Source organism: Catharus ustulatus, chromosome 10, assembly GCF_009819885.2.
Source record: "Catharus ustulatus isolate bCatUst1 chromosome 10, bCatUst1.pri.v2, whole genome shotgun sequence".
In the NCBI taxonomy this organism is placed as follows: Eukaryota; Metazoa; Chordata; class Aves; order Passeriformes; family Turdidae; genus Catharus; species Catharus ustulatus.
Window position 1 is genome coordinate 22,979,664 of NC_046230.1, and position 22,010 is coordinate 23,001,673.

The 22,010-nt window shown below is 42.1% G+C and overlaps 1 protein-coding gene across 7 annotated transcripts in view; it reads right to left on the reverse strand.

The window, feature by feature from the left end:
* The window catches only part of LOC117000611 (multiple epidermal growth factor-like domains protein 6), a 208,289-nt gene that overhangs the window by 93,390 nt on the left and 92,889 nt on the right, over positions 1–22,010 (reverse strand). For all 7 annotated transcript variants that reach the window (XR_004418828.1, XM_033068388.1, XM_042779597.1 and 4 more), the window contains exon 5: positions 13,647–13,769. Coding sequence is in view for 6 of the 7 variants with exons in the window: in XM_033068388.1 (XP_032924279.1) it covers positions 13,647–13,769 (123 nt within the window). In the remaining variant the exon portion in view is untranslated. The remainder of the gene's footprint in view (positions 1–13,646; positions 13,770–22,010) is intronic.

Genomic DNA, 22,010 nt, shown 5'->3' on the forward strand with positions numbered 1-22,010 from the left:
TCCAAAATTTGACAACCAGTGTGAATCCCCTCACAAATGCTCTTGCTACTAAGCATGACATAATTTGGTCTTGCAGCAAAAGTTTTGAAAAGGATCTCTCCTCTTTTATTGACACTAAAATGATTTTCAGAGTTTGAAACTTTGATTGGAGGGAGTTTGAAACTCCTGTTGATAGAAAAATATTTTCCCATCTTTTCCACAATGAAAGTTTTACATTGACTCTAGGAAAGGAAAATACAAGTTTAAAGTCTGGTCCAAAACAACACCTGATGTTTAAAAAAAAATCAGTTCATATTAATAAAAACGTATTTATTTTTCATTGAACCAAATTGAGCAGCAAAGATTGAGAAGAGCAATTTTGGGTGGCTGGGAGGTTTTAAACTGCAAAACTCCTGGTCTAGGGCTTTTTTTTTTTAATGCTTCCCAAAACATCACAAATATGCTACCAGCTCCCTTGAGTGGCTCCCTAGAACCTGGGTGTTAATACACCTCCACAAACAGCTTTCAGCATAGATAAATGTGCTCCTGCAGAGCCAGCTGGGTCATTTTGAACTGTGAGTGCTCCCAGGCTTTTATTTCTGCTCCTCAGCTATTTGTTCTGCCCTTTGCTGGCCCCTGCCATGGATTAGATGAGCATCCATTGTCAGCTGCTGGCTGAGGCAGCCAGGTCAGCCCTGCACTGCAGCTGCAGCTGCCTCACGTCCCTCGCTCCCAGGTGTCCCAGGCAAGGCTGCTCCAACAGTATTCCTTCAGGAATGGCTCAGCAAACCTAAAGGAGCACGTCATGGCTGGTAAGAGACTGGTTAAAAGGCAAGGTTAATGATTCCTCACCCATTTAGCCCCTGCAAGCTGATTTCACAATGGAGGAAGATCCTTGTTGGAGCAGCCAGTTTTCTGCTACATTTCTTCACCCAGGATTAAGGACAAAGCAACTTTTGCCAGCACCCATTTTGGAGGCAGAGAAAGAGGTTTTACAAATAATCTGATTATTTACCTGCCCCTGGAAATGGGGAAGGGAAGGTAATGGCATTAAACCACAACTTTTTGTGTTGTCAGTCCTTCCCCCAGACCTCTCTGGAGATTTGGTCCATTATGGAGAGGCATCTTTGCCCTGTAGTTGGTACCTTGCCCTACACCTCAGATGTTTTCCCAGGCAGTTTTAAGGACTTCCAGCTGTGTCAAGGCCAGGTTTCATTTCTCTCCTTCAGGTTTCCCTCCCTCTCTATGCATAAAACACCAAAGGATGGAAATCAGGGCACTATGAAATGTTGAACAGCAGAGTCATCAATGGGACCTTGTGTTAGATAATAAATATATTTGTCCAGATCTGAAGGGAGATGCATCTCCTGCTGCCTATTTACGAGGGAAAAGGGCAGAGGCATGTCCAAGGTATGGCATTTTTGACAGATCCATGGAGCAGGAATGGCAGGAGCTGCCCCACAGCTTTTGGGGAGAAAACTTCCATGAGCACTGCAGTGGACAATCTGCCCCATCAAGTCTGAGACCTGGATTTCATTTCCTGGTCTGTCTCTGGCCTTACTGGAGAACAATTGGATGAAGAAACTGCCATGAGATATCATGGAACCCTGTTGGACCCTGTTAGTGGGGGCCACAGGTGGTTGGAAACAACAACATTGACCTGAGAACCATCCTGGTAATTTGAATTAATTGAATTTGAACTTGGGATGGGGGAGGAATATATCAAAGATGCTCTAGAACTTCTTCCTTGCTTTCAATACTGCTTTCAAGGTAAGACTCACACAAGGCAGCCATTTAAAGTGGTGATTGTTCCTCACCAGTGCCTGGCCCCTGCCACCACAGTTCATTTCTCAGCTTTCCCCCAGGAGATCTGCTGGACAGAGTGATGTGAAAAGAGAAAATTGGCCAATATTTGTACTGCCCATTTCTGCTTACTCTCAATGCCTGACATGCCACTCTCTCACGAGATATTTAACAGTGGTTTAGCTCAATAAACATCCAAGAGCCCCTCATCCACAGCTCTCAATGCAAACCATATGTTGCAGATGAAAACCCTGAAGATTATAATTAGAACTGTCCATTCAATTTAAACAAAGTCAAGAATGAAAACTATTTCAAATTCAATAAACAGGCCATTTCAAAGTGTAGACACTGTGGAGGACAAGCTTAACAACTTAATTGACAGGTAAACTTCATTTCTAATCCTCATTTTGATATCATCTGTAGCCTCAGGAGTCAAAACACATCACTGCTCAGTGCTCAAAATATGCAGAGAAAATGAAAATGTCAGCTGAATGAAAAAAAAGGAGAAGCATCTGTTTGATAGCTGTGTAAGCCTGTGATATGTAAACTGCTTTGGAGTCAAGCAGCCCTAATTAGAGTTTCAGGAATTCTTCATTAAATATACACACAAAGAGACACACACACACATATATATGTATATACACACACATTTTAGGCAATTATTGAAACCAGACAATTTGCAAGAAAGCCAGGCTATAGAATTACAGCAAGGAACACGACAATTTCACGGACAGACCTCAGACTGTGATGTTTTCACAAATACATTTTTCCATCCTTTCACAAAGCAGTTCCGCATGCTTTTCTCCACTCTAAGTATTTAAAACAAAAGATAACGATCCATTTTGGGATCCCAGTGTAGTACACAGCATCTCAGCAAAGAAAATCCAAAAAGGAAGAGTGGTAGTGTTACCAGCCTCCACAGTGGGGTTAGACTAATAGATATTTTGGCAACTGCACCCCCTTGACGACTCCAACTCCCATCAACATGAAACCCACACAGATGGACACAAACTCTCAGCAGAGAACTGTGCCAGGATAAGTGAATGACCACATGAAATAGCAAGGGAGAACAAGCTGAAGAACAACAAACCAGATAAAAGGGGAACTTGGGCTCCTAAAAACACGTTTACACACCGAAAAAACCAGCTTCATTAATGTCACTGCTTCCATAGAAAGGAGGTGAATGTACTGGCTGTAAACAGGGGAGTTGGAAGGGAACAGTTTAAAGACAAAAATCAAAATTTTAGGTGATTTCTGCTTAGGAGAAAGACTTTGAGATCACCAGCATCAACAACTACTGCAATGCTCCTGCAAGATTTTCTGATGTGGGGCGGAACAGCAGAGAGAATATTTGTTATGGGTCTATCAATTTTTAAATACAGCTCCTCAGCACAACCCAGTTGGGCCCTGCTGTGAGGTGGGAGGGTGGCAAAGGAGGAGAGGATCTCTAGAAGGAGCTGCACTTAATAAATGACAGCATGATACAGCCAAACTCCTTGTGTGGACTCAGTTCTGAGCTGTATTAAGGAGATTTTTATGTTGGGCCATCAGCATCTTCTCTCGGCAGGATATGGCAGTTTCCAAGAGTAGTTATGGAATAAAAAGAGAAATGCCTGATGTGATGAGAGCACCTGGATTTTGCTAGCAGCAATATTAATGCACACTTGCTGAGCTCCGTGTCTCTACCAGAGCAGAATGCAGAGAAATGTGTTTTCCACACACAGCAGGTAAAACATGCACAAGGAAATTATAATCATGCAAACACCTTCATAATCGGATGTTTCCAGCCTACAGTACATGAGCTGTGCTGGCTGGAAGTACAGATGTGATTTGTGACAAGGAGCAGGAGAGCAGGGAGGGCACAGGCACCCTTCAGCCACCAAGCTGCACCTCTGCCAGTCCAAAACTGAGAGCACAGCTCAGCCTCCTGTCCCTCTGCCACGGCTGGCTCCTGGCACTGCTCTACAGCCATCAGGCCATCACCTCTCCAGGTGCCACCACAAGCACTGAGCCCCATTCCGCTCCAGGACAATCTAAAACAGCAAACTGCCAGCAAAGGAGAGCATTTTGCACAGATTGTCTTGCTCTGCCTCCTTTATGACATAAATCACTGCAGAGATTCTACCAGGGGAAGAGAGAAGTGACATGAACACATCCAGAACCTATCTGTGCCAACTTGCAGAGCTGGATCCTAATCATGAGCCACAGAATGGTTTGGGGGGACCTTAAAGATCAACCAGTTCTAATTCCCTTGCCAAGTGCAGGGACACCTTCCACTAGCCCAGGCTGCTCCAAGCCCTGCCCAACCTGACACCTTGAACTCTCCCATGTACAGGCCATGAATTCTCTGGGAAACCTGTGCCTGTGCCTCACAATCCTCACAGGGCAGAATTTCTTCTCACTATCTGATCTAAACCTGTCTCTGTCAGTCTGAAGCCATGTCCCTCTCTCTTATCACTTCATGCTTTTGTTAAAAGTCCCTCTCCAGTGCTCTTGGAGCTTCTTTAGGCACTGGAAAGGGCTCTGAGATCTCCCCAGACACTTCTCATCTCCAGCCTGAACCACCCCAGCTCTCTCACCCTGTCTTTGTATGAATAACATCACCACCCACGAAAGAATTTATTTTACATCCTTTTTTTCTTCCTCTTCCTGAGATTAAAATTCACATCAAATTAATCAGTTGATTGCTCCATTTTTATTAGTCATTCCTGAACTCCTTGGCTGACACTGAATCCCTTTTGGGACAGGGGCTGTTCACAGGGCTCTCAGGTGGGCCTTTCACAGAGCCAGCGTGCAACAACAGCAGGTTTGCTTCAAGTTGGTCTTCTAATATATCCCAGCTAAAGCCCTCAGGTACTCCTGTAATTGAAGTTTGAGTAATCCAATATGATGTTGATCAAACTACTGATCTTTTAATAATGCAGTGTAGCTCTCCCAGCAGTTGCTATCTCGCTGACAGTCATGTCTGCATCGCTTCCTTTGGGCCAAGGCTTTGAACAGAGAAGCTGACGGGTTTCTGTTTGTTTTAGATTTTATCACAAATTGTTTTAAAGCTTTTTAAGGTTATATCAGATGGCTCATAAAATCCACAGGCATTTCAATAATAAAAAAAGAAAAAAAGAAAAATAAAAAAAAAGGGAGTTCTATTAGCTGTCCTGGTGAAGAACAGTGTTAAATGCTCCCAAAGAGGAACATAAACACCTGTCAGGAGCTGTGCTCTTCCCATCCCTGTATCTGCTGTTAGTTCTTGTTTATGCAGCCTGTAGGCAAAGCTACAGAACAAGCTGTAGCCACCCTGCACAATACCCTCCTCTGAAAGGCAAATGTGCACATTTTTCCTCTCACAATTTCCATTTAAAGTACGAATTTAAGGTTTTTCTAAGCCTCGCCTCTCCACACAAGAATAATTCAGCTGCAATTTGCATTTTCGATGCGCTCGAAATGAACACCAAGATGACTCATGTGCTGTTTATAAGATGCCTGTATTTGCTGGTAAATACCTTGCTACAAACAAGCTGTAATTTAAGTATTCAAAAGTCTTACTTCTGCATAAAATTACTACTAAGTGTAATTTTGGAGATCATGACCAGAGCTTCAATTTCAGGCTTGCAAAGCCCTTCCTACACAATGATTCTTAAAAGTACGAGTGGATTTTCTTCTCTGACAACAGCAATCATTGTATGTCTGTAATTGCAGAAAAGATTACCTGGCTTTTAATTCACATTAGTCAGCTCCAACAATACCGTGCTTCTTTCCTTTCCTTCAAAATAAACTAATTATTGTCAATCAGCCCACTGGAATGTTAACATTCTCCATAACCTGCCTTTCAGACATAGTCATAAATGCAAAAAACTAGCTAATATAAACTAATCAGAGCCCTAGAAATATCTCAAAACATATTTGTACTGCAGTCTATCATTTTTTGTCAAATTATTTCCAAATATTATCTTTCATCTGGACAATAAGAGCCTTTTTATATACTTCTATAATGGTTTTCATCCAACTCTTCACAGCTCCTCTGTTAATTAAAAGCATTAAGTCCCTGAGAAATGTGGCAAATACTGCAATATTTCTGAACTTTAAATGTTTTCACTATCAAAAGCTGATCAATACAGCTTTATTCATCAAGTGGTTTGGACAAAGAAAACTCTCCAGGTCAGTTTTGAATCTTTTTTTGCCCATGCCCAACTTTGTTGTGAACACAAACTCAAAACTGCAAGACCTGGAGTCGCTCACGGAGAGGGTGGCGGTCACTGTCAATGCACGTACCACAAACACTCCTTTCCAAGGATAAGGTTCCTGCTCTGTATTTGCTTCCAGCTGGTGGAGCTGGAGGAAGAGGAAGGCTGCGGAAAAACCCATGGGCTGGGTCTATAATCTGCTGTGGAATAACCCATGGGCTGAGTCCATAATCTGCTGTGGAATAACCCATGTGCTGAGTGTATAATCTGCTGTGGAATAACCAATGGGCTGAGTCTATAATCTCTGTGGAATAACCCATGTGCTGAGTCCATAATCTGCTGTGGAATAACCCGTGTTGAGTGTATAATCTACTGTGGAATAACCCATGTCTATAATCTGCTGTGGAATAACCCATGTGCTGAGTCTATAATCTGCTGTGGAATAACCCATGTGCTGAGTCTATAATCTGCTGTGGAATAACCCATGTGCTGAATCTATAATCTGCTGTGGAATAACCCATGTGCTGAGTGTATAATCTGCTGTGGAATAATTCATGGGTTGAATCAATAATCTACTGTGGAATAACCCATGTCTATAATCTGCTGTGGAATAACCCATGGCTGAGTGTATAATCTGCTGTGGAATAACCCATGGGCTGAGTGTATAATCTACTGTGGAATAACCCATGTGCTGAGTCTATAATCTGCTGTGGAATAACCCATGTCTGTAATCTGTTGTGATTCACTGGAGCCGCCAGCGCCGTATGGACAGCATCAGGAGCTGCCATGGAGATGGGGCTCTGCATTTGCTACTACCTGTGACACCCAGAAACGAGCCTTCCCCTTCAGAGCAGTGATCAATAATTCATCTGATAACTGAAATGCAAAGGGAAAAGGTGCCAGTTTCCCGTGGGGTACGAACAATGCTGTGCTTTTTAAAAAGATGCTGCTGCCTTGGAACATGGCACAAGTTGAATGTATGACACGGCGACAAGCTGCACTACACCTAACCCTGTGTGATCCTGACATAACCTGAAAATTAAGCTGCCAGTTCCATGGTCTGTTTATGCAAAAGGCTGTTATTAAAACGTTGCGGATGAATTAAGTGTTCCGAGGCAAAAATCTAGCCAACAAAAAAACAAGCTCCATGGAGAAAAGGAGATTTACCAAGATTATCTGGAAATAATCACAGAATCCTTGAAATATAAGTGGTCCCAGTCTTCCCCAAAAGTCAAGGGCTTTTGGGTAGGACCCTTTCAACTGTTGCTTTGAGCCTTGGATTAGGATAATAATACCCATGACCCAACTGGTGTGCACAAAACTTCTGCTTTAAAAGTGACTGTGAACTGCCTCAGCCCGTTCTCAGCTCCCATCACGAAAACACACCCAGGATGAGCGAGCTCAGCCTTCAATGGCAGCGCTCACTTTGGAGGGAGCTGTCATAACTGTGAGCCTGTCTACCCCGAGGGATGGCAGATGTGAGAAATCGGGTGCTTCAGCTCACAGCCGCCTTTGCTGTGTGAGGCAGGAGTGGGGAGGCTTCAGCAGCAGCCAGGCAGGAATTGGGAAGAAACGAAACCAGGGCAATTAAAACTCAACAATAAATCAGTTATCAGAGCATCAGGTGCTCTTCTCAGCCCTGACCAACAGAGAAATGCTCTGAACCAGGTGGGAAATGTCTGTTCAAGCAACATGTCCTTCCCTGACTGAAGGGAAACAGACAAAAGACACTGGGAATTGCTGAGTTTGGTGTTTGATGTATTTTAATAAGATTGAGAAGGTTTGTGTAGCTGAGTGGTTTTTGCTGGGGAGGGCTCCCAAAAAGAAAGGGGACTGCCCAGACCAAGGCACTGCCAGCCTGGAATGAGCCCCAAAATTCAGCTCAGGTTCATGCCTGCTTGGGCTTGCCAGGAATCAGCACTCAGGTAATTCATTTAAAGAGTCCAATGAGCTGAAGTCAGTGTTACCCTCACTAGGAATATGTTGTCATTTTTGCTACTTATTTGGAGAGCCTTTTTTGCTGTGGAACTACCAGGAATAGACAAATGCAGACAGATGACACAATTTGCCTGGGAGAGTGTAACTATTGATCCCAGCCGGATCCACATGGCACGGGAGAGCACGAGGGAGGTCAGAGGAACAACCTCCAGCTGTCATTTCTTCTCAGGGAAAGGCTTGAAATTGAGAATTCCAAAAAAATGACTTGGGAGTAGAAATAAAATTAGATTCCCCATCAAGTTTGCAAATGTAGAACATCTCCAGCAGTTTGTGCCTGGAGCTTCTCTGCAGCCATGCACAAAAATCACACAGTCCCCCTGCACAAATCCAAGTGTCTCCAGAAAAACACAGAAGTCTGAGTGCACAATGCCAAATAGTGTTTATAATGCACAATTAATCCTTAATCTCAGTAAATACAGTTCCCTCTATAAGAGGAGTAGGGGAACCCCTTTTCTTTTTTTTTTATTTTTTATTACCAGCTGGGATCTGAAAGCAAAAGCAGTTATTAAGCTTTTTACTCATGCCTAAAAATAGTGATTTGACAGGTAGAAGCAAACATAATTAATATTTAAATGTAAAATGAGATATTACTTCTTGTTGAATTCACTTCAAATATAAGACATTTACCAGTATATTGGATGTACAAACTAACGGAGAAGAAAATATTTATTCTTCAACCCCCTTGGCAGATTACTGTGGGTTTTTTATACCTTGAAACATAAATACTTGAAGTTATCTGACTTAGCTCTAAAAACCCAAGCTGGAGTCCCAAGACACCTGAGAGCCACTAACAACAGGTTTGGAAAAATCAAAAATTAGGTTTTACCTTCTCTCCTTTCACAAGCCTTTTTCTTTTGCCTATTCTTTTTCTCTTCTTTTTAGAATTGCTGTAAAATTCCAATACCCTGAAATGCCTCAGTTATCAAGATGGTTCAGCCAGGGTCTGCCAAGGTGATGAGGTGGAGTTGTCCATTCCCCTCAATCCAGGAGGCAGACATTAGGTGGACAGAGTAATTCAGTTACAGATAATGAGATAATTGTGATACAATTCCTGCAACTGGATTTATTTCCTTGTCTCAAGACAAGGTCTTGAAATAGTGGAAGATGAAGAGGGTTGGGTGGCTTCACCTCATCTAAGGGTGCCTTCACTTGAGTGCTGCAAGATTTGAGTTCAGTTGGTGTGGTACTTGTTGCACCTGGAATAAGAACTGGTACTTTTTGAATTTTGTGGAATATATTCTCCTTGTTCTCCTCCTGTTGAAATGTTCCTGGCAATAAGCACCTCAGTGTCATGGCCTGCCAACACTGTGTGTTGAATCAAATGCAACTTTTAGAGCTAATGCAAAAGCATCCTGAATCCTTCCACTAGACTCACTTCTCCTGATCTAATAAAAATGAAATAAATATAATAAAAATCCCTTGGCATTTCCCTTGAAGTGCATGGTATTATGTCCTTTTTTTTTTTTTTATCACAGGACATGGCAGACCCCTGTACAATAATTTGCTGGGCAGGGAAAACAGCCCAAATGCAGAATCACCATTTGTCCTCTCCAACAAAACCAGAATCTGGCAAGAATAAGTCACATCTCAGACCTTACTAACTGAACAAATGCTGTCACTGTATTAATAAACACTTTCTTGCTCTCAGACATGTCCCTCAGTAATCCTTTTAGCCCACCATTAATTCTTCCAAGGCAACACACAGTGGAGAGTCCCCCCTGCCCTGGGATCAGGCTCCAGCAGTGACCCCAGTGACTTTTCCATTACTGGGGTAAGCAGTGGTGGCCCTGCACAGTCACACTCTGGCTCTGGAGGCAGCAGCTCCCAAATTCCCCCAGCAAAGGTCAGGAGAGCTGCCAGAGCTCCAAGGTTTGGCCAAAACCCCCAAGGATGGGCTTACAGTGATTGCAATATCACTCTAATCAACAAAATAGGAGCTCCTTTACATCAACACTTAATCACAGGACTTCACTTGTCTCTAAGTTCCTTCAGTTGCCTTGACAGATGAGAGCACAATAATATAAATAAGAAATGACAGTTTACCAAAGAAGGTTAACATAAGGGCAAGACCTTTTTCTACTTGACTTCTGCAGCTTATTCATGTGTGAAAACACGCTTTTGTAGCTGTAGCCTCAGCATCCCTTACAGATCTGGACTTGTGCCAACAGCTGAGCTTTAAAATTACCATTTAAAATACCATTTTAGATGGTATTTATGTTCAGAAAATACCATTTCTGCATTTTGCAATGCTCGAGTAGAACCGTTTCGCATCAGCATAAAACACAAAATGAGATATCTCTGCATTTCACAGCCTGACACACTGGTATCTCTGCTTCACAAACAAGGAGGTGTTGGACACACACCCATTTCCTCCCCCTTCCTCAGACCAGGTCACACCTTTCTGAGCAAACCCAGCCACAAGCCCTGCCCAGGCTGCCCCAGGAGCACCACACAGATGCACAGGGCACAGCATCAGCCTGACAGTCCTACACTGGTAAATGTCAAGTATTAATTTGTCACATTATTTGTGCAGTGATTTAAGCCAAATCCTGTCTCATCACTCATTTCCATCAGGCACACGAGGAGAGGGAGGGAAGCAGGAGCTTTCTGTCACAGCCTGAAATGCCTACGTGAGGAGCTGCCAGGAAATATTTCCCTGTCAGAGAAGCAAACTGAAGTTCTGAGCGTGAAGGCTGGAGAGTGAAAGCTGCAGTACAACATGGAGATAATTAGTTTTGAGAGGCTAATCAGGTCACTGCTCTGGCTGGCATTTCTCTGGAGATGCCTTCAGCTCACCACATCTTGCCTCTCGATGCGAGTGTCCCTCACCAAAGCGAAGAAAGATTTTACAAATTCCGTAACTCTGAATGACATATCCTGCCATAAGAACCCCCAAACTGCCAGAAAAGAACCTTCAAACAGCCAGGAAATGTCCCTACAGCCCTTGGAATAAGGACACACCCCACAGGTGTCCCAGGCTGTAATGCTCAACCTCCTTCCCCACCTGGGTCCAACCAGCCACAGAATCACCCAAGAAGGAGAAGGTTTAATCAAAGCTGATGGCAACAACTATTTTAAGATTATCTCACCTATTTTATGCTGTTGTCTTGTGCATATTCATGGAGCCTTGTGTTTTGCACACACCTCTGACACCCTAGAAGGGGGAGATGTTTAGCACTGTCAGCTCATTCAAGCTGTGAAATTAGGCCTTTGGGTCTCCAAAAAAACTTGCTCACAAACCCCCAGCAATGCTTGATCAAAACAGCAGTGCACTTCAGTACATTGTTGGTTAGTGAATTTTTATCCACTTTCCCTTCCTTAGCATTAAACAGCTACAAATGGCTAAAAAAGTATTTTTAAAAACCCAACAATTCTTTCCTGACATCTTTCTCTTTTGTCAGAAGGATGCTCTATTTTGTTTCTGAAAAATACAATCAATCTTTCCAGCAATAATGACTCGCTGAATAAAGTCTGTGCTACTTCCATGCTGCTTTTCTAACAATACACCTTATTTGTACCTTGGCTTATAAAAAACCCCGTACACTGATCGATCATTGCAGGCACCAGTGAAATAAAACCAACCATGAGACAAATAATGGGAGCAGAACAATAGTGCACATCTATTTAATGCCTGAGTTTAGACTAAGGGGTAACATAAAGCACAATGATGCTATAAAGACAGAAAGAATGGAACAACCCAGAACAATAAACTTTATTCCTCCAAAACCACTGGTTAACCTGAGTGAGGAGCTGTTTTACACCTATTTGCAAAAATTACTCCTTTGAGCAATGCAGAGGCATCAATAAAACCCCTGGAGGACCTCACAGCAGCACTCACAGTTTTGTTTGGGAGCTCAGTTTTCCCTCAAGTAGTGACCAACCACTAAGTTACTCATATTGTAGCACCTGATGGCCAGAACTTGGCTGGAATTGGCCTCCTTGCAGGTCAGCACAGCCAAATTCCCTCGGTCATTGTCACCTCTGCAAAAGTTCAGGTGTATTTAGTGACACCACCACATTCACTCTGTTTCCAGTTCCTTTTTTTTCCATTTTTGCCTGAAGATTTTTTTAAAATGGCTTCAAAACAGCTAATAGTATATTCCCCTGCAATTCCTGCTCAGATAAAATATAGTAAAAAAATCAAATACCTTAATCTCTGTTGGAATTTTTAAAGACTGTCCAAATGGTAGAATTTAAGGTGTATTGTAAGAATTGTGCAGAAGGAACACTAATTTTAATTACTTATTAAAATACAACAAGTCTAAAGGAAAAATGACCCTTGCATGCTAAAGTTTATGATGAGCAAGAGTCCTGCTTTCAAAAACCTTGGGGTTGGGACACTTTTATGCACTGAAAGCAGTAAGCAGTCATCAAAGCACAGACCTGTGCACTGGCTCATGGGCATATTGCCAGTCAGTCCCCACAAGAGGTAAGAGAGGTGAAGTAGCAGAGATCTGTGAATCATAAATGACATTCCTGGGTTGAGCTCTGCAAAGGCCAAAATGAAAATATGGAGGACCATAATGAAATACTTCAATCAAAATAAAATAACCATCTACAGCTTATTTACACTGTCAACGTGGATCTCAACTGATAGGTTGCCATAGAAAATAATTCCATCATCTTTTAGAGAAAAAAGGAGCTCAGCCAAATAAATTATAAAGTTAGGATAAATCATATGACCACAGGCAAGAAATTCAGTGCTTTATGCAAACCTTAAGAATAAGTTGGACAATGGTAAAATGAAATCTTGGAAGAAAGGAATTTTTGAGATACTGTGCAATGGGTAAAGCCAGAGAACACAATTTCTTGTGAAAAGATTATAATGCAGTTCATGAAAAGGTGCCCTGAGATTAAAAAAAAATCAGTTCTGATGCATTTAGTGCAGCACTGAAAGGCAAGGGAGGTGCAATCCAGACACACAGCAGAGCACACCAGGCCATGTGGCAGCACATCCCTGCAGCTGTGTCAGGGGAGGGCTCAGGAAGAAGGAAATGCTCTGGGCTGCAGTACAGCACACCCTGGGTACCTAACACCCGACCTTCTGCAGCACTGATGGTGCACAAAACAGAGTGACTGCAGGTCAGCACATCACCTGGGCTTGTTTACAGCCACTCTGTTTGCCAGTGCACCTTTAGGAAGTCTGACCATAATTCATTATGTGTTTAACATAAGTTTTTGCATAAGAATGAATTATACCCTATCATGCACTAACTAGACTTAAATTTCCCTTAGGAAAAAGACAAATGGGTTTACATAGCATGTGGTTTTAAATCCTTTTTTATTCAGTTAATCTCTAGCTGTGGAATTGTGATTGAAATGTGAAAATGTATGTGTATTTTCTGATAAGAACCATTTTGCTTTAGAGACAGACGAAATATTACCAAGCATATACACTTTCTTCAAGTTTTTAAACTGATGACGGAAATCCCATAATCAGAACATGGCACAGCCAATCCAGGTTAAGTGATAACATTTTTTTCAACAAAATAAAACAAAACCCCAACCCTTTGAAGTGTTCTTACAGTTACATCTTCATAATCCAGGCACGAGAAGACCTGCACTCTCGACAACTCTGAGCACACACTCTTCAGCTGGCTCCACATAAAAGCCACGTTTCCTTCCCCATCCTAAGTGTGCTGATTCCTTAATGGCAGTGAAAGCACAAATAGCACAAAGCATTACCTTCACAGGATTTTCCATCTTCCCCCAGCCTGTGGCCAGCTGGACACTTGCAGTGGTAGCTGCCGATGGTGTTGCAGCAGCGCTCCTGGCAGCCCCCGTTCTCCGTGCTGCACTCGTTGACATCTGCCAGGAGAAAGCACAAGCAACCATGAAGAGTGGGCACAGCACCTGAAGATCTGAGGGCAGTCGTGTCTGGCTTAAAAAATGAGGAAGTTTCTGAGATAAACAGCTCAGGACCCTGAAACAACCCCAGGAGCAGCGCTCCCAGCTCTGCTGCTGAGCCTCTCCGCCCAACCAGGTGGTGCCAGGGGAGGTTTAGATTGGATATCACAAAACATTTCTTCACTGAAAGCATTGCCAAGCACTGGAATGGGGTGCCCAGGGAAGTGGTGGAGTCACCATCCCTAGAGGGATTTAAAAGAAAGATACCATAGAATTATTACAGCTGGGAAACACCCCTAAGGTCCTCGAGCCCAACCTTTAGTGGATGTGACACTTGGGGACATGGCTTAGTGGTGGGCTTGGCACTGCTGGGTTAATGGTTGGACTCAATGGTCTTAAAAGGCTTTTCAACCTAAATGATTCTGTGATTGTAAGAGTTGCAAGGGTGGGATTTTCCTCCTCCCCTTCTGCCCAAGGTGAGTGCAGAGCCCACCTGGCTCTGGCTGCTGGCTCTACCCAACTTCCACCTCTGGAACAACTTCTATACAGTCATTTCCTCACTTGGGTATTAGCTTGCTTCTAGAAGCAGTGGCAGAGATGAGAAAACCTCTGAAAGATGGTAGGATTTTAAATCAATTATGGTCCTGCTTTCTGTCAGGTGCTGTTATCTACACACCTGACTCATTCACCTTGTGAGCTGGTGTTTTCCTGCATGCAAAATAGAACTTTACACATTACAAATGAAGAACATTAAAGAAGGAAATAAAAATAAATAAATAAATAAGTAAATAGACAGCCAGTGGCAGAGAAAAAAATCAATAGCAAAGACATTCACTTACATATCTACTTAAATACCCTACATAAGAAATTCCAAAGAAATATGTTAGAAATCATCAGGGCAGCAGTGCTGCTCTGCTGAGCAGGAGCAAAGACAACAGATTATATGGAGGTGACTTCCAAAATAAAAAATTTGTTCAAAGGGGATGGCAAATGTAACAAGCCCAGCAGATATTCACTGCACTGATTCCTTGCACACTGAACTTGGGAAATTCCTTCTCATCACTTTGAGATGTTCATGCCCCACACATCCCCAGTCCAGCAGTGCAAGGACAAGCAGGGATGGACCTGTGTGAGAATAATGGTCTAGGGGGGAGCTTGGCTTCAATATTTGGGCAAATGTCTTGATCTGCCTTGGTGGCAGATCCAGGGCTGAGGGTGCAGGTGACAGATCTGACGCCTTTGGCACTGGGAGGGAGCTCACATTGCTTGCAGGTGAGACAGCAGGAAAGTCAGGAGGAGGAGGAGGATTAAGCAGGAGAAGATAAGAATCATCATGACTGCAAAAACAACAAGGAGTGACTTTGTATTAGTGGCACTCCTTGTTCCCAAGGGGGAAATGAAGCTTTTAAAAAAAAATTTAATTATTTAAAAAAAAAAAAAAGGAATTTCACATTCATGCAAGAGAGATGAGAGCCTTTCAACTGCAACCTTTCTGTGTTAAAGACTAAGATTTACCAAGGTTTGTTAGTCCTTTGATGAGCTCAAGCTTCACTTGACTGCTTCATTTCTGATCCTGGCTACAAGCCACAGGTTAAAAGAAATTTTTGAGGCGGTTTCAGACTATTAAAAAGCAAAAAGAAAAGTGTATCCTGAAACGCCAACCTTTGCTAAGTGTAGCTGAAGAGGCACAAACCCACTAAAACCATCTCAGCTTTGGATTCAATGCAATGAACAACAAAATGATAATTTCTTTGTCCTCAGCGATACTGGAAAACACTGGCAGACTATAAAGAAATAAAATAAAATTCATTTATCTCAGAGCTACACAACAAACCCAATCCTAACCCGCGTGAAGCCAACGAGGCTCTTCTCGATTTCACGCGAACGCGATTGAAACAGAAACTTCTCCTTGAGAAAAACACTCCCCCCCTTCCCTCCCCTCCAAAAACAAACGGCACCAAAATAAGAACATGCGTCTGCTCGCTTCTCCTCGGCAAGAAGCAGGGAGAACATATGACAGGAGACAGATTTTGGACGTGTTCCTCCCAGCTCTGGGGGGAGGCACGCGAGCGCTCGGCGTCGCACGCGCCCCTTCCGCGGGATTCGCTCCCCCAGCTCACACGCACCTTGTGGGGATAAACATGACTGAGCCACATGATAACCCAGCTCCACAGCTTCCACTTCTATTTATGCTAGTAGGATTGAAAACTAATAAAAAATCTCCTTGCTCTTTTTATTAATTTTTTTAAACAAAATTAAGGGAAGAATCGCTTTATTCTTTAGTGCCCACAATGCTACGTGGCCTCCTTGCATGAAATATTGTCTGGGTGAGGTGGTCTAGGATATACAGCCTGGTTTATTAGCACCAGTGTCTGTATTTTGAACCAAAATATTGGAACAAAACCTTTCTAGCTGAGGAGCTCATCATTATCCCCTTGATTTCACCAGGGTATAATCCATTCAGAAGTATGCAGTGCTGTTGCATGCTAATATATAGGAAGTTTCTCCTTTGATTGCAGAGTGTTCCTGTTAGCAATTAAAAATTCTTTTCCTTCCTTGTTCAGCATAAAATTCTGTGGTCCAGCTGTTGGTGCTGTATGACTGAAAACCTCATTTCCTCCTTCTAACCCTACCTTCTTAATGCTCTGTCCAGGATTTCCTTGTCTCTGCCTTAATATTTGTTTTCATCTTTTGATTAAGTGCTTTCATGCATTTCTTTGTTGCTTTTTACACCAGAAACCCACCACTTCTTCTGTTCTTCTGACTTTCCATCTCCATGTGTCTTTAAAACAAACACCTTATTTAAAGCTAACCATTATATAATAAACCATGATTTAATTTCTGAATTAAGACATCAAAAAAAGATTTTTTGGTACAGCTTTATTAGAGAGCAATCACTTTTGAAGGAATACAGTGAGTAGGAATAAGTCTCACCAGTTTTAGCCCTAATGCTATGAAAATTTGCTCTCTAAGCATCTGCATCCTTTGCTGTCCTGTCTCCTGTTCCAGACCTTCCCCACTGCCTGCTCCCTGCCAAGATGTTTGCTGCAACTCCATAATAAAGGTCAGATGTTGCCTCAGTCCAAAGAAGCACAAAAATAAATGATCTGAATGTGAAGTAATAAAGAATGTGTTTTACATTTGTAAAAGGCTGGGTCATAGAGCTTTTACAAGCCACAATCAGCTGTTCCACATTCCTAAAACAGAGTAGTCAGGATTTAAAAATCTGATTACAGCTTTGCCACTGAAAAGGAAAAAAAAATTTAAAAATGAAAAAGGAAAGTTAAAATAAACTCAACAAAAACAATTCTGTCAAATGATAAATTTCTGTTTGCTTTCCATATTCAATGTCACTCAAGGTTGCAAATATATTTTGCCTTTTGAATAGTGAGAAAAATGACAGAAAATTTCTGACACGTAACAAGTCTGCCACGTTAGGTCTGACAAAAGTTCAATGTTATCAAGCCTATCAATCCATCTGTAATGACATGCTGTAGGCAATTCAAAAAAAAAACAACAAAAATGTGATGTTTGCTACTGCAATGTTTCACGTTTATTTATAGAGCCAATATTGCAACACAAAAACATTATCCATGGGACATACTAGATGTGAGCCTTCAATCTTGCCATGGGAAAAATAACTGAAAACACCTTGCATCTAGATTAACTTGATATGAACTTTATATATGATCTGTCTAGCCTACATGTGAGGGGAGAAAATATTCCACAATATATTTTAAATTCAGTAGCATGTTAAAATGTGGATTGTTGACATGTGCCCATGTTCCACACTCCTTGCATTCGTGCTATTACAGAACAGAACTATGTGAAAAGGTGTCTTTTCTCCAAAAATCTTATTTAATATTTGATATGGAAGGGAACATAACTTTTTCTCGTGAAGCAGACCACCTTTGCCCAATTAACCCTGCCTAGGAGCTACATGCTAAATAGAGGACAATTCCAATCCCTTCACTTCTCTCTTCTTATTGCTATTCCATCTGAAAATGTCACACATCCTCAGCTCCAGAGAAAACAACCCTTCACCAAGCTTTTATGAAAATGTACGTGATTTCAGATTTCCTACAAATAAATGAAGGCTTTATGTAAAAACAGACACTGGACTAAGCGGTTTTCATTGGAAATTCCAGTTTGAAATCTAACAGCAGCAACCTGCTCCATCACTAGCTCTCAAAAGTAGGAAGCAGATGAAGAAAAATCAGTGTGAAAAGTAGAAATACATATTGGCATTGGGGCAGAAGTCTCCTCTCCACTGAGCTGTTGGTGAGGGCTGCAGCTCTGCAGGGTCTCCACCTGGAGCTCAGTTCAGCATCTCTAAAATCCAGTGAGGGATTAAACCTGCCCTGAGCTCAGAGCTGGGGAAGCAGAAATCACCTGCACAGAGCAGGGGCTCAGCTCTGCAGCAGGAAAGCCATGGAGTGAAACACCATCTAATTTTGGCATCAGTCTGTGTGTTTAGATCAGTGGAACACAGCAGTTAACTCGCTGCCTCCAGGTTAAGGTATTTTTATTTTCCCCATACAACAAGTTTATGCCATATTCATTAATATAAATTTTTTAGATAACAAAAGGAATCTCATAACTGCCACCCAGTATTTAAAGCCCATTTTCTGTATTTATCAGCTGTATATGAGCAGCAACTTTACTCATTTAAGGCAGCCACATGCCAAGTTGCCATTTGGGTGCCCAGCTCTGGGGCTAACCCGTGCTCTGACCCGTGAGCCGCTGACTCCAGCGCGTGTCAGGGCTCCCTGGACTTGTAATAAATCACTGAAGTGGAACAAAATCTGTAAAATCATTCCCATTGTTATTGCAATCCTGCCTGAACAAAGCCCACCAGCACGGAGTGAGGAGGTGATTTTGATTAGTTTAAAAGCGTTAGGGTAACACAGCCTGCTTCAATCAGGGGTCACAGCAAACACAACATATTTATTTAGAGGGAAGACAAAGTGCTATTATTTCATTAATAACACTTGGGACCTTCTCCTGAAGACTGTGATGAAGGTGGGCTGATTTCAGGGATCTAAATGTTAAATGTTAAGAAAGCAGTTTGATTCCTCTCTCAACAGGCACTGGCAGCTTATATTGACTTTCATAGCAACTGAGAGATGTAAATTCCTAACTCAGAAAACAGAAATGCTCTTGGGCAAAATAAACCAAACCAAACCATCATAATGGTTCAGATCAAAGTCTAAATATAGTTTATCATGTGCACCTGAAATGCTCCTGTACCTGGACTTTAATATATCTGAGTGCCTGGCATACAAAAGTGTAGAACTGCAAAAATCTTACAATTTTCTTTTATGAGGAGGAATTATAGGAAAGTGTCTGCAAATCACAATGCCCATTTGACAAGTTCTCATAAATTGATTTAAATAATTTGAATGAACTTTTAAAAAATTCCAAAGATCCAAAAATTAAGTACCTCCTTAAGTTTTACACACTGGTTTTTTTATTTTTCCCTTTAATTACAGCTTGGATGGTCTGCAACCAAAACCATATGTCTCAAAAATCCTGAAACCTGAGAAAGTTGATTTGAACTTTAAAGGCCACTCACTGCTGCAATGCAACACAGCTCACACGAGCACACATGCACATATATCAACATTACACATAAATATAATGTAATGAACAACCACACCGCACAGGCTGCCAGGCACAACACTCACACCCCAAAAGACTGCATTTGTCTTTTTCTTGGTTTCCTGCAAAAAGCTTTGCAGCAGTTGTCTTTGAGCAGTAATTGTCTCTAAAACATAAATTACATACATCACTTCCAGCACTAACCATAAATTATCCGCCTGAATAGCAAACAAAGCTGCTCGTTCTGATAGTCAGCACAGCCCTGCCCGGCTATTGATTAAGCACTCTCAATGCTTTATTAGGTTTTCTTCCCCCACAAAGTCAATACCAGGATGAATATTTCTTCTTGGGCTGTTATGAAGTATCGTAAATCTGAGCCGTTATTAACAAGCGCCTGATTAGTGGAGCAAACTTGTCGGAGAGTTTGGCACAGGCTGCTGGAGCGTCACCTCCCAGCTAACACCCATCACTGCCACCCTCTCTGCTGGCAGCTGTGGTCCTTGTGCTTCCACAAGTTATCACCTCCTTTTTCCATTAATTTATTTTTTTTTTAATTAAAGAAATTACTGGTGCACTCATTCCTCTTTATCCCCATGTCACATTCCCATATGTGGAGAGCATCCATCACGTACTGAGTGGTCCCTGCTCCCCAGGGATGTGGGGCTCTGCCATGGTTTGCTTTCTTTTCTTACTGTGGCACTAAAAAATTTCATTTAATTCAACTTAGATACAGAACCAAAAGCAAACAAAGCTCCTTGTTAAACATACTTAGCCAGCATTCATTTCTCCTTATTAAAATCATCATCCGAAGAAAATAAAACAAACACATTCATCAATCATTTGCACTTGCTCGCATTAAGAACAACTCCTTTGAAGTCAGAATAAAATCCTTTAGGGGAAAAAAGCAGGCTCAAAGTATAAATAGGTGAAACCACAAGCTCTTAAAGCCCAGGATGCTGGCAGAACCTGCTGTGTCAGACTGGACCTGCAGCCCATGCTGTGCCACTTCAGAGAACACTCTGTACCTGCTGCAGGTACAGAGATGGCCCCTTCCACCCCAAGCTCTCCTACACCACAGATCACACTCTGTTCTGAAACTGGCACTTAAAAGTCCTGTTAAAATCCCCGTCCCTGGTCATGGCAGTCCTCCATAACCATGTACATGCCTGCTCACTTTAAAATTTCTTTTTTCTTCACTTTTATTCCTAATGTCCTGCACATTGACAATATTTTGCAACAACAACTTCCAAAACCAAACTGTTACATGAAAAAACACCAGCTTTGATTTATTTTGATCTCTTTAAAATTCAAGCAGGAGTTATTTCCTAGAAGTGAAATGCAGGACCTAGATGATGCCTGAAGTTTTTCCTCTCTTCACTAACTAGAACTAAACTGAGAGGTGGAGTTGGGAGAAGGTCTATCACAGTACAATGAAACCTTGTAATGGTGCTCATTTTTAAACTGTGTTTTCCCAGGCAAGGTATGAATAATGCAGCCAAACACCCCAGAAGATCTGAATAAAGCAACACCAGCCTAGCGGATGCTAATTGGCATCAATCGGTGCTGATTGTGGAGTGCGGCTGGAGCTGTGATTACAAACAGAGCTGATGCAGCCAGCCCAAACCTCAAGTACTGCTGCTGCAATTAAAGATATTTTATCAAATTAGACAAGTGTTTGCCTTTCCCTGCTATGATGGTTATGAGCAAAACATAAAAGAAAGCCTGGCTGGCTGTACGGCACCTTCCCATCAGAGCTCTGCCGAGATGAGTTTCTTTCTGCTTTGACTTTTTATGCCACAAAATGGAACCCTTTTAGAAAGAATTCAGGGCTCTGCAGTGACATCCTTAAAAGCCCTTGCTTTTGTCTACAAGTGCTTTTGCCCTAGAAATGCAGTCTCTTTGCAGTGTACCTGACTTCCAGCACCGACAAGTGCTGGTTATGCACACACACAAACACAGAAAGGCTTTGAACTTTCCAAGTCTGATTCCACAATGTAAGCCCTTGGTATTTTTGCAGGCAGGTAAACACTCTTCAAACACAATTTCCAAGGCAATGACTATCAGTGAGGCTTCAGGACTCTTAGCAACTGGATTGGTGTTTTGAGTGCTAAACCCCAAGCATAAGCCCCACAGTTGACTCCAGCCAAGCCAAGTCCTGGTGCCCAAAGGAAAGTTCACAAAATGCACCTTGAACTCCAGACATCCTTGCACCCTGCTGCCTTCTGCTTTCCTGGAGGAGGAAGTCAGTAAACCACTTGGAAATGAACTAAGGCTGACTCTTTGCTAATATTTTCTATTATCCCCAACTCTCCTTTCTTGATCTCAAGAAAATTTACATGAACTTCTGCCCTTTCTCCAGCTTCCTGTAAACATCTATAAATCAGGTCAGCAGAACTGAATTGAAAAGGATGTAGGAAAAAACCTAATGTGCTGGGTCATTTCTGAAAGCTTAGCATTTACAGTAATTTTTACAGATCTCCATGAGAACAAAAGAAAAAAATCAAGGCTATGTAAATGGATGGAGGTTTTCATGCCAGGGCAGTTGGGGAGTGACAGCCAGTGTTATATAAAAGTGTGAATAACCTGCAGGTACCCCTGGGT